At 37.9% G+C, this 13,867-nt stretch overlaps 1 protein-coding gene across 5 annotated transcripts in view; it reads right to left on the reverse strand.

The window, feature by feature from the left end:
- The window catches only part of LOC122553698 (neuronal PAS domain-containing protein 3), a 1,311,564-nt gene extending 1,303,588 nt beyond the window's left edge, over positions 1–7,976 (reverse strand). For 2 of the 5 annotated variants that reach the window (XM_043697886.1, XM_043697885.1), the window contains exons 1-2: positions 6,753–7,976; positions 2,758–2,796 (exon numbers count right to left, since the gene is read on the reverse strand). In XM_043697886.1, the coding sequence (XP_043553821.1) occupies positions 2,758–2,796; positions 6,753–6,904 (191 nt within the window). In that variant the 5' untranslated portion in view covers positions 6,905–7,976. Of the gene's footprint in view, positions 1–2,757; positions 2,797–3,597; positions 3,686–3,739; positions 4,655–6,752 lie in introns of those variants that run through there. The other 3 variants (XM_043697887.1, XM_043697889.1, XM_043697888.1) reach the window with 3 other exon arrangements.
- Positions 7,977–13,867: the final 5,891 nt, after the last annotated feature.

Below are 13,867 nucleotides of genomic sequence, written 5' to 3' on the forward strand. Positions count from 1 at the left end.
CCTTACTGACTGTGAGAGGCTTGATGTCCTGCACATCTTTTGTCAGGTGTTCACAGATACACAGCGTCTGCTGCCACAGGGCATATCTGTACACGAAGATCTTGCTCTCCGTCACAATCTCCACTATAAACAAATTTCTATCTCTTTTCTATCATCTCGTAGTGGATCTTCCACACTACTGATGCCACCTTAATACTTGGAGGAACAGATTCATTCACAGCTTTTCCTATTTCGGCCTTTTTGCACCTAATCGACCGAACTCATGGAGGCTGAAATCAACCTACAGCACTAGCCAACATACCACTTTGCAATTTATCCACCACTTTCACCTTTTCATTCAGCTTTCATCACCACCTTCTTGAACTAAGGCACACCAGTACTACCATTTTGATTAGGTGCCACCTTGGAACAGGTGTGAGTGAAATCAAGATTGGTCATGGATAGGTGAGTTTTGCTCACAGATTTTGAATGATTGCTTAGTTTTTTTGGCGCGAATCGAGGAATTCAATTTTGTGAGTTCACAGATACAGGGGAATGACTGTACTTTGTTAGACCAATGTTAATGTTAAATAACCTAAACAATCTGTAGCATTAGGCAATTTGAAAAATGTTTTGTTATCCAATCAGTTTTATGATGTAACTTCTTTTCTTTTTGCACCTATTAAATTTTACTCATTTCTTCCAGTTCTCACAGAACCTTCCAGGTTTTCTTTTGATGCACACTTCAAGCATAAAGAAGGTACTTAAGTCAACAAAAACAAAAAATCCTTAAAAAGAACTTTCTGGTATGGAAATGCTTTGTTTCTGCTTGATATATCCTTACTGAAAAACTTCGCTGAGTTTAAAAAAATGTGATATTAAAAGAGATTTATATCTTTTCTTGCTATTTAAAATGTGTAAAACCTCAGTAACAACCTTATCAAAATGCTGTTTTCTGGCAAACTTTAGAAACAAATTTTAAAATCTAAGTTAGAGTCAAGCAACTACGTCTTTTCAAACAAAATACCAGACTGACAATAATTCTTTAAAACAGCATTCTCAGCATAAGAAAACCAACATGATAGATTTTTAGAAAATACATACTTTACAGGAAGCAAAATTGTACTTGTCCATACTTACATATCATTTTAAAACTTTTGTTATCCATATATTGCATGTTTGAAAAATATGTTAAACAATCTAATTTCATTGCTCCATTAACAGCTACACTACTTCTCCAATGACTATAAGAAATTACAATTACAATTTCTATTATAATCATTTGTTGGTACAGAACTCAAGTATTCTGAGAAGAAACACACTTCATCAAAGATTTTCATCTTGCACTCAGAGAAATGACAATTTGTCCTGATGAGTGAAAGACAAAAAGCTTTGATTAAATGATTTGATAAAATGTATCTTATTTATATTATCCAAAATGATACTTAAATAGTATCTTAACAATCTTAGTTTGAGGTTTTCTTGGACTCTGTTCTACAACAGAATTTGTCAAAAATTCCCCAACTGTTGATGACTCAGACATTAAAGTGTAAGTAGTAAACTGTACTCAGAGTTTAATCAAAATATCTATTAGACTCATCACAGAAATCAGCAATGCAATACTGCCTTTGATAAGTTGACCAAAAACATGACAGTGTAATCGTTTTGCACTTGCTGGATCAAATATGGTGTTTTCAAGAATTAGAAATGAAGACAACTATCCACAGTAAATCAAATACAGTGGAAAACAAAAAGATATGAAGCACACAAATTCACTTGCTTGTTTTTCTCTGGGGTAACACACCACAATTAAATACTAAACGATATAGCTACTATGAGCTCTGTGATCCCAGTCCAGCCCATTTCATTTTGAATAATTACATCTCCACAGCCTGATGAGCAGGATCATTCAAACCAGCTTTTAAAATGACAACATTGTTGCAAAGAAATCAGAATCTATTAAGAAGCATCAAATTAAATATATCCTCCAACAACTTCTATCAAATTTTAGACGACGTGTGATTTAGTTCCACTCTCAAATCGAGTAGAATAACAAATCACACTTTGATTTGCCGTCTCAGAATACCAAATGGAGACAGGTGATAAAGAAAGCTCTTATGCACAAGCTGTGAAGTTTCTCCTCAAAATTAATTCCATCTTGAAGAATCCAATCTCTGATAAATTCCCAGAATAACTTAAAAATATACCTCTGTGCTTCAGTCTTGAAGATTACGAAGGCTATCTTTCTATGAAAGCACTTACAATAATACTGCTTCAGCAGAGAGAGGAAAAAAATGCACATTTGGAATAGTCAACTGTAAGTTCTTACTGTCAATCTGAGCCTGTATCAAAGTCTCAATAAAGCATTAAATGACATATTAAAACTTGCACATCAGTCTACCTCAACAGGATTTGAGAGTGCATTTATAATGGGTGTATATAATAGCAATTTATCAATCACAATATTTCACTTTTTCCATTTGATTCTGACTTGCCATACACAAAAACTCATTGACGGTCTCACCACCTTTTCTCACTCACTGTTGATCCTCCTGAACTTAAATCATGATAATCTACTATTTAAACTGATATTGTACAGAGGTATTTGACTTTTTGATAATCCCAGCCCTGCTTCAAGTAAGATTTCATGAATTATCTGAAATGATAGTACTTTCTATTCAAAATGGGGATCTAACGAATCAGATACACATGTTGTATTTCCGTGATCCTGACTCTTTTAATCTTAAATAAATCCTCCAATAACCATACATTTCATACCTTGGCATGACTGAAGCTTGGTAGCAGAATGAAGGTCCTCTGAATAAAGCAGAAAAAATTAACAGAAAAACTTTGAGTTCTTCAGAAGGGCTACTGCCAGTACATTGAATGACAATATTTGAATAAATGAATGTACAACCCACATAAACCTATCCTCCTCTTGAAACCTAGCAAATAGTTAATCTCCTCCTCAGCGATATTACACCTCAGTGTCAGATTAAATTTAAGCATATTCTGTGCATCGTAAATTAAAATTATTGCTTAATTTGCTGTGGTCCCAGTTTAGTTTTATATCTTCTGCTTCATTTTTTAAATGAATTTCCATTACTGTATGTTACTTAATATTGTTCGTGGTCCAAGCCCAAATAAAAATTTGCTAACATTTTTTAAAGTTTTAGCACTATTTAAATCTTGGCTGATTAACTGCCTTTTTTGGATTCCCGTTAATAATTGTCATTTAAATGTTTCTGTTTAGTTTGTGTTGTGTTAGAGTGTTAATTTTGCGGTTCAGAACTACTTCCTGCTGGTTTATGCAAATATAACATTAACCCTCGCCTCATACAACCCTATTACAACAGCAAGCTCCTGTCAAAGAAAGCTTCTCTCCAGTTTGGCCTAGTGAGCACCGAGCGGTAATGGTGGCCTCTGTAATGTAATGTCATGGGCCCTGTCTCTGCAATGTAATGAGAGGAGCTTAGGAAATGAAACAGTCTGCTTTCTTTCTGTGTTGTAAAAATTGAAGTAGAGCAGCTTTGAGTGAGAATGTGGTTCTTCGCGTTACGAATCCCGACGGGGGAGTGGGGGGGCGGAGGGTAGCGGCTTTCAAACCCGGCCACTTACCCCGGCTCCTGAATATCGCGAAGGTGGGGGTGAGGTTGCGGTGGCACTCGGCAGCAACTGGAAGGTCAAAGGCAAGCTCCCAACAAAGTATCATGGCAACAAAAAATACTGAGAATCACGCCACATAAACAACTGTCGTTACCGTTCACGTCTTGAAGGGTCGTGCTGGAAGCCTTGCTTGGTGGGCGCCATTTTTCTCGTCAGCCGTTACTTTGCTGTATTTTGTTGTTTGATTTTTGTTTTGCTTTTTTTTACTGGTTGGGGCCCGGTGGTATAGTGCGGAAGATACGAATACTATTTGAGGAAATCCATTGCGGAGTTACGGTTAAGTCCAGTCCAACTGTCTGGCTCCGGGATTACCAGCCATCAGAGAGAAGTGAGAAGCGCTGTGTGCAGAGCTGGACTCAGGGCCAACCAGGATGCCAAGAAAAGTAAAAAGAGCCTTGGCTGCACCTCAAATAATCCCAGATATATTCCATGGTATTAAAGCTGCAGGTGTGAATCCAGAAAGAGCGACTGGCACAATCACAGCACTGCACTTTTCCGGGGAGTTTCGATTTCCATCGCAAGAGAAAGTCTTAACTGCATCTCTCGATGCTGTTTCGCTGCCCGTCTTTCGCTCGCTCTCTTTCCCAGGGACACATTACTGTAACTGGCGCAACTACGCCACTCAGTTGCTGTTTCATTCACTTTATGGGAATAGCTGAGATTTAGTATATACCACCCCATATTGATGGGATCTTATCAAATGGATTTAAAGGCTTTTATTTGACTGTATAAAATTAAAGAGATACGTGACATTTAAAATACTAATCGTCTTATTTGGGGGGTGGGGGGGGGGTGGGGGGATCTCTGTAATCTCTTATTCTATAAGCCCCATTCAGTCTGGAAATGTCACCTAAGCCTCTTGGCATACGTCCTAATGATTATTGCTCGGCTCCAAAGGAACTTAGTTACTGGCATGTAATCGTTATCATTACTTAGACCTGTATTTCCTCTTCTCAGTAATTCACAAAAACAAAGGAAAACAATCGTTTAAATTGGAGATAACAACGACTGCTCTTTCTGCAAAATATTTATCTAAAAAGATATTCTGCGGCAGGTTTGGGTAACTTGTTTAGTCGCCAGGCTGGTATTCCAATTGCTATAAATCTATGTGTAAAATTCTATAATGTCTTCCGTATTAATGCATAACGTTAGTTACTCGAATAAAAATAAAGGCCGGAATCTTTTGGTTTTTATCCAATATGCCGGGTCATTTTAAGATGCGTTTTTAATCGAATGCCGTTTTCAACGACGTAACAGCTGTTAACGTTAAAATGTAATTTCACAGATTCAACATTTGTGCAGAAAAATATTACGGAAAACAACTATACCTCACATTCAAAGATGGAAGTAACAGGTTATTCATCAGAAAATACGTAAATCGGTGATGAGTTTGGAAAATAACAGGCCCTGATTTGAAAAATGCTTTGTGATTTGTTGTATAATTTTATGTATGTTTCGATCATGGGACTTAACAAGGTTAAGTCGAATCTGTTGCAACACGATGCACTGACTGTAGTAATGAAAGAGTAGCTGATCTATGCATTGGTGGCAGTGCAATGCACAACCCAAATTACACCGTAATATGGAGATTTAGTTCAGTCAGTAAGAGTCTCCTCGCATTAACATTTACGCGAAGCAAAACTTAGACGCGAGAGGGGAATTCGAGGATTTCTCGATCAGTGTTCCACGGTTTGTTTCGTAAAAGCAGTTTCGAAGTCCAAATAGGAAAAAAACAAACCAAATTGCTCACAATTACAAAAAAAACTTTGCTTTTTGTAATTTGTGAGCAATTTGGTTAGATACTAAAATAAATGAAGTCTTACTGTAATGATTGTGGTCAGTGAAATTGAACCCAATGTACTATAATATAGGTTTCAAGGATTTTGAGGCTGGCATTTTTTTAAAAAAGGCATGTACACGTTTATTCGTGGCTAGATAGACTTATTCAACTACATCTTGTTTTATTAACCTTACAATTATATTATTTTGTTCCATACAATTACTAATTCAATTATTGTCAAAATTATTGAATGTTTTTGAAGTTTTATTTACTGTGTATCCACTGTCCAATTATAACCAAGTAACTAAATGTTGTGATATCCTTCAATTGTTCTTCAAAATATTTTTTTCAACTTCTGAAGTATGACTTTTATTTATAGACAACATTTTATCAGCAAAATATTTAATCACGAATTTAGCTACGTCCATAGGATATAACATTCACATTCGAAACTTGTTTGCACATTCAATACCCAATATTGTTTATTTACATTTATTGCAACATTGCTATAAACAATGCTTTAATGCTAAACCCTGCGTGATTCTAGTACAGTTGCTGAGAAATATGCGTAATGTTTAGTATAAATATTGTTAATGTCAGTCTCATAGAGCTTATTATTCATTAAAAGAACAGATTTTACAGAAATCTATTCTGACACTCCTCCCCCTCAAAAAATCACAGCACTAGTGAATGAATGTGAAACTTGCGCTTTTGTATTTAATAAGGAAATGTATTTAGATAAATTACGCGCTTGGAGATCATTGGTTTGGTGATGTAAAGTCAGTGTTATTTGGCATATTGCACATACTTGACACATTTCTCTGAACAGAATTGAACCTATTTAAATATTTACGAGGAACTGGACTTTAACTTCCGCAACATTTTGTCTGGTGTAGCTTTCCGAATATCTGCGATCGTTATCCCCCACTGATGCACTGAGAATATTTTCATAAACGCTTTCATTTTCCACCCCAGAACATGTAAACCCTTCGCGTGTGATCAATGTTTCCAAAAGTGTCTACACTTGCTCCGACTGTGGATGGCAGGTCTCCAACGTACAACCCGTTTTCACCGCATGTTGGTAGTAATACTTAAAAATTAACTTTCGTGCACGGCTTAATATAGAAACATGTGACTGACAATTTGATCAAAGGTGAGTGTGCTAAAAGACAGTGATGTTTTAACCAACCCCACCACATGTCCTGGAGGTGGTTGTCAAAATTAGGGAGGGTAGAAAGTGGGAGGTGTCGGCAGCTGAAGCCTTGCGAAGTGTCTATTGAGCTAAGTGTGAAGTTATGTCGCTGGCTCGAGGTAGTAGGGCACTTACCGTTGTTGGTACGATGTCAGCCCTACGTTCTGGGGTGTCCCATTAGCAGCAGCAGCAGTTCTCCCTACACCAGGTGCAGCAGTAACCGCACCACCGCCTCCACCAGTTGCTGCCGTTACTTGTACACTGAAATCCGGGAAAATCCTAATCATCCCCGCGCTAGGATCACCGACGACCACCTCCAGGATTGCTTCTGACTGAGCTGCAATTTTCCCTTGAGCAGTAAATTGAACTTCAATCCCATTAGTGATAACTTCCACGCCGTGAGGGTGGGCTGCCCTCTTTCATCTTCTTTAATTCCCGATTTAAGTGACACAGATAGCTAGGCATGGAGGTGAGGAGGACTGCAATACCGACTCTGGAGCGGGGAATATCAGGCTGTCTAACTTGCTGCAATTTGCCCAGAGAAAGTAAAGATCAACTTGCCCCTGAACCGGAACCGAGCAGCTCGCGGCGCTGGTTCGCTCTCACTGAATAGTGATTCTGGCGCGCGACGCTTCGTGACCAATCATATCGCTCACTGGGGGCCGGCGCCCGCCCAACCTGGAGGAGGGGGGTGGAGGGGAAGAGGACGCGCGCACGCTGCGACCGTTAGGTCCGGACGGTTGGAGAACCGAGCTCAAGATGTTGAAATTCGGGAGGCACGAGCCATTATTGTGCGCAAGAACAGCAGTAGCAGCAACGCATTCACCATCGTCAGTCTTGGAAGATCATTCGTTGCTGACGAAGTGCACATGGTGCACAGATAACTGATGCTTGCCCAATAATTTTTAACATAATTTAACGGGTTTTCTTAAATACTTATGTATGTGATTTATACACGTGTTACTGACCAGTCTAAAATATTACATTATTTGAACGCACCGGACACCACTGAGATGCGACAACTCCGGGGTTTTCCATTGCAGTTTTTGCTGGGTGATTGCCCCAAGGGATGCTCGCCTCTGCCTGTCAATCAATGGCGCGCTCGCCGCTTGTTCCCGCACAGCCGCCACCTGTCAGAGCCGAGCTTGACTTCTCTTACATTAGAAAATAAACAAAACACTGTCTGACCGTCTATAATACGGCATGGTTATATAACAAATTCGGCATTGTGTCCAATTGCGACTGGGGGTACAGAGTTTAAATAATTGGCCTGGTGCTCCGTAATAAAACAGTATTCACAGCCGTGTGAAACAATATGTAATACACGTGTCCGGGTTGCGTGGTTGGCATTAAGTGTCCAAACTGCTCGACAACAAGATCAAAATCTCGAAAGAATGAGGAGGGCTGATCAAGGGATGAAACTATTCACTGGAGAGATACAGGGAAGGGCTACAGTCAGTACCACACGTCTCTGCTTGTGTTTCTGAATGGTTTTATTGGAAAGTTTTTGATAATCGCTGAGACCAAATCGTAAACCTACCCCGCATGCGCTGTGCAGTACTTTTCGAGCCGCGTGCCGACAGAGGCTTTTCATGTTTTTTTAAACATCCAGATGATGTCCTTGTTTCATTTGATAAATGTTGTCTATACTAGAAGCGAACGAGCCGTAGGAAAAAGCGCATTAGACATTTTAACTAGGAAAACTTCTAAAAATCGACTTGTCACAAACTTGTTTTAAAATATTGTTGAAAGTCACCTGAAATGCCGCAAAATCGTTTTGCGTCTGAATTGTAAAGTGATCGAGTACACTGACGTTTATCCACGATAAAACTAATATCTGAGCAGCCGATCTCCACTTCCTCCTGTGGAAACTCCAAGGTTGGTGCCAACGGAAAACTGTCATATTTCGTGTATTGCTGATTGAAATGTCTTGGTATGTTGTTTCTCTAAGCTAGGGGTAATTTACCTTACACGCAAAGATATATTCCATTGTCAGGCTTTTAAAACGCACGAAATTACATTGTCAAACATTCAAAGGCAAATGCTTAAGGCAATATACGAGAGCAGTTCAATTCAAAGTAATTAATCTGCGCTAGTGTTAATTTTTCATCGCCTTTTATTTGTATGAGAATAACGACCAGTAGATATTGTCATGTATACTCATACACTGAACGTTTTACAGCACTTCTATTAAACGCTGGTGGGAACATTCAAATCTAAGTATCCAGGGTCGAAGAGTTGGTGAAGGGAAAGCACATCCAGTCAGGCAACATTCGAGGAGAAGAGCCGACGTTATGCTCGAAATGTCGATTTCCCTGCTCCTCGGATGCTGCCTGACCTGCTGTGCTTTACCAACACTACACTCTTCGACTCAGATCTCCAACATCTGTAGTCCTCACTTTCTCCAAGTCTAAGTATCCAGCCCAGAAGTGGTCTGTTTCAGATACTTCACTGCATCATAAGCAAATGTAGTTTGATTCCTCCAATGATGCAACTGCAAGAAAACCAAATTGGACTTGTGCAAATAGATGACAGATCTATTGTTATCTGTCAACTCAATCCACCGTTTTGGTGTCCGTGAGTAGAGTCTGAATCATTAACACAAAATTACGTATTAGCACAGAAAAAATGCCAACCCGAGACCCCAGGCAAATGGAGAAAGCTTGGAATAACTGTTTTGCAACAGTAGATAATATCATTTTGGTTGGTTCGTGCAAGAAGAGCAAATTCATGAAACCATCTGAATAATCGATTACGGCTGATGCACATGAAGGCAAGCACACAATAAAATGGTAAAACTATATTTTGCGTATTTAAAATTGTTGCAAATTATTACGTGGTATGAACTAGATCTGAGTGTAGTTTTTCCCTCTCCGAACAGAAATAGGGATAATTATGTTCATAATAAGGGCAGCGCTGAAAATTGTCATGCACCGGTTCCTTCAAACAAGGTGTAAACGTTTCATTTTATTAAACTAATTAATTTGTATCAGGGGTTTAGCAGCACTAAATGGTACAAAACAGCTTCTTAAAATTTTGGGAAGAAAATGTGAGTGCCGACTCGCTGGTACTACATATATATATTCCTGTTGAACGGTCTTTGCCCGAAACGCCGATTTTCCTACTTCTCGGATGCTGCCTGACCTGCTGTGCTTTCCCAGTCTAATCTAGATTCTGATTTCCAGCATCTGCTGATCTCACTTTTGCCTGTGTATATAGTCGGTCGCGATCAATGTCACAGTGCAGCTGGGAAGTGTTGAAATACATAGGAGTATGTGTGCCCTTTTTTATCGTAACACTTTTGAAAAACCTAACTTTGGTTCGCAAAAACATTCACTGTTATTGTTGCTAAGTGAAAAGCCGAATGGAATTATCTTCATTCCACAATCGACTCTCTCCCTCTCCCAATCATGTTACAATCGCTCAAATCCACTCAATCCATTCTTCTGTATTCTGTTCACACTTAACAAAAATATCACTTCTCAAGTTTTCAAATTGCTATGCCCGTTAGATCAAGATACAGTTTACGTTTCAATCTTACGTCTTTATAATAATACAAATCCGTGCCTATTTATTTTTATCCGTCAACGAAGCAAAAGTTTGCAGTGATCGCAGTCCATTGCATTCACAGACCCATTTACAATTCGTATTGTTTCGTTCGAACTAACTTCCCTTGACGGATTATTTGACGTATACGACATCATTGCGATGTTTGGTGCAGAGAGAAAACATGGTTTACTTGTTTAAGAACACTTCTGATATAATTAATGTGAAGCAAATATGCACATCCTGAGGCCAATTAAAGGCTAGTTTTGGGGAAGAATTCTCAGAATTGACATCTGCTTGTAAACTCCCAGTTCCTGGCCTTGACGAGAAGCCAGGTTATCACAGTTAGAAAATTAGCTCGAAATATTTGCTTTTTTTTTACTTAATTTCGATGCTTTCAAGAGTGGTGGACGTGCGCAAAAGGATCTGAGGCGTAAATAAAATTTTCACAAATATGAGCGATTGGTAGGAAGCCATGCCTACCGCCCATAGCAAAAAATTGTAGGGACACTTTCCAAGAAATTCTGTACTTAATTAATTGAGTAGCACACATTGAACCCATAATCAATATATGCAGCACAGTTACGATTTCCCACTAATTGCATTCATAAAATGAGCCAAACTCGCATGCGCCTTATGATTTGTAGCAGTGGTAAAAAGCATAAATTGTTGGTCACGAATAGAGTTGCATAATAAATGAAAGACAGGTTCTTACCAATTTAATCTGTAAAACAAAATTGAATACTTGAGAATCGTTATTGAAATTCATACCATTCTTTCCTTTATCCCAATTATTTTTTGTAAATTGTTCAATGTTGTCACTGAACATGTTTGCTTATGACATAAATCTTGACATAAATTAGTTACTGAAGACAGTTATGTCACAAAATATGCTCAACAACAGAAATGAATGCAATTAATGCAAGGGAGTGTCCCTGCCAACCGTTTACTACTTCATCTTCCTCACTTTGGCTGAGTCCATAAATTCCAAATCAATACTCAAGGTGTGTCATTAGCACTTATTGTGTAAATAAAATACTCAAAAAGAACATAGAATATTAATAGTTGTTTAGTATGGGCATCCATTAAAATATTCTGCTTGTTACAGTCTGAAATACAGCACATTTATTTTCCAGTTGGTTCAAGTCAGATACAACTTTCAACTCAAATTATAAAACCATAAAATTAACACTGCAGTGCATTAAGTATTCTTTTGATTCTAAATGTGAACCCTGTAAATGTTAGCATTGATGTTAGTTCCAACATTTAACAGTAGCTACACTCCTCACTGCAGTTAAACTGCTTGGAAGTTCAATACAACATTTTAATCTTGAAAATCAAACATGAAACTATTTTGTTTTGAATATGAATCAACATTTGGTAAATATATTAAAGATTGAAACTTTTATTTAGAAGCGTGGAGTAGGCATCTTCAAAGTAGGTGTAATTTAAGCAGATGTGACTTTTGTATGTCATTTTAAAGAAAATTAAGTTGAGTATAATAACCATGTAATTATTTTGTTTTATAATTACATTAAAACTTGTTATTACAAAACTTGGAATCTCACTTCATAGATTCATCCATGTGAAAGTTGCATGATGAGAATGTGAAATTAGTCACAATCTGTTATATAATTATTGTATGTTATTATGATGCATTGTCATTTAGAGAAATAGCAATAAATGTAAGGCAGCCACAATTTGGAAGAGTCATTTTATTGCACAAACTACATGACTGAAGCATAGATAGTTTTTTCTGGCATCAAAATATCAATTTGTGCAAATATCTTTCACTTGGTCATGATTATTTTTGAATAATTTAATGTTACTCACATTTTTCGTTGCGATTATGAAAAATTATGAGATTATCTGGCAACTTTAAATGCCAGGTTATATTTCTGAGTTATTTCGTCCCATAATTGATCCTTGAATCATTGATTCTTCTGCTAAGTGTACAGAGTTCCTTTCAACAGGTAAAGACTAAATAAAAATGGCAGTGTGATATATAAATGCTAATGAAGTGCCAATATTGCAACATCTCAACGTGTCTGATAAACAGAAAACACTGTTCAATAATTAAGATGGCATTATCTGTTTTGACTCGTGTTTCACTTAATAACATTGAAAATTTAAAGCTAAGCTCCCTGCTGGAGAGGAAACAACCATTATTTAACTGGGTAACCAGTTAGAACTGGTTTCTCTAACCAGCAGTGCTCTGTAGAATTTTAGTTGATATTAATAGAGGTGTTCTTAAGGAAGCAAGCATGAAGATTGAGATGTATTGTGAGCTAAGGAAACTGTAAGTGAGGACATTTGTTACAATGAGGGAGGAAGTGCTATTCTGATATTTTCCAGCAATTGAGTGTCCATAGAGAGGGGCCAGATACCAGAAGTAGAATGTGAGAGCTGGAATTCATAAGTATTAATTAGGTGAATAGGTTGATCAATTTCATTCTTTTTCTATTTCTGTAAACAGGGGTAGTTTAAACTAGTACTGGGCTGATACAAGTATTGTGTTAACTTTATTGCTTAACTAGTTAAGCCAATTGATATAACTACAGATAATCATTGAGTGATATTTCCAAACCTATAATGTTACAAATTACTCTAAGATTTTGGGACTGGTAATGTGTATCAGCTGTCCCATGTTGGTGCTGGCGGGAATACCTATCTGAATCAGCAAGCTTATCTACAGTCAGTAACTTACCGGCACTATGAGTAAGCTTGAAGAGTTCTGTCTCAGAGTTAATGCACTAGAGTCAGGTTTTGAACACTGTGATGCATTGGGGAGAGAGAAAATTATCTGGACACTTCTTTTCTGGGGAGCATTCACACCCTTTTGTTCTATAATCAGGTGCAGAGACTTATGGCTGTGAATAATACAGGAATGAGGATTCAGATAGTAGCACTGAAGGACACTCAGTCCTTGTAATTGTTTAACAGGTCAGAAGTTCTTGCAGCTTGTCAATGAGAGCAGAGTATGCAGAGAGGATGAGCAGACTGATCATAGCCCATACTGTGCAAAGCAATCAAGTGGAGGAAGTCAGAATGAATGAAATGGCAGTCAGTATGGTTAGAGGAAAAAGAAACAATTCTCTTCATCTAAGAACACATTGGAGAGAATGAAAAAGAGACTTAAAATAAATGTTTCCAGGGATGACAAACTTAAGTTATGATGAGATGTTGGAGAAGGATAAGAGTAGATTTGATTGAAGATTTCGAAATCCATGAGAAATAAGAACAGGAATAGGCCATTTGGTCTCTCAAGTCTGTTCCACCATTCAGTAGGATCCTGGTTGATATTCCTGACATCCACTTTCTTGGATTTTCCCTATGGTCCTTGATGTGCGTTCAGACCATAAATCTCTCAATCTCAGTTTAAATATACACAAGGACTCTGTGCCTCCCCCCACCCTAAAGGGGCAAGGAATTCCAAAGACCCACAACCCTCTCTGAGAAGATGCCTACTTATCTCTGCCTTAAATTTGTAACTCTTTATCTGAGACTATAACCTCTGATCCTAGACTTTCCCATGAGGCAAAACAACCTGTCAGTATTTACCCTGTCAAGACCCTTAAAAATCCTATATATTTCAATGAGATTACCACCTCATTCTTCTAAATTCCAGTGGGTAGAGTCTCAATATGTTTAGCCTTTGCTCGAGACAATCTCCCCATATCAGGGATCACCCTAGTAAACCATCT

This window comes from Chiloscyllium plagiosum, chromosome 10 (assembly GCF_004010195.1).
Source record: "Chiloscyllium plagiosum isolate BGI_BamShark_2017 chromosome 10, ASM401019v2, whole genome shotgun sequence".
Taxonomy (NCBI): Eukaryota; Metazoa; Chordata; class Chondrichthyes; order Orectolobiformes; family Hemiscylliidae; genus Chiloscyllium; species Chiloscyllium plagiosum.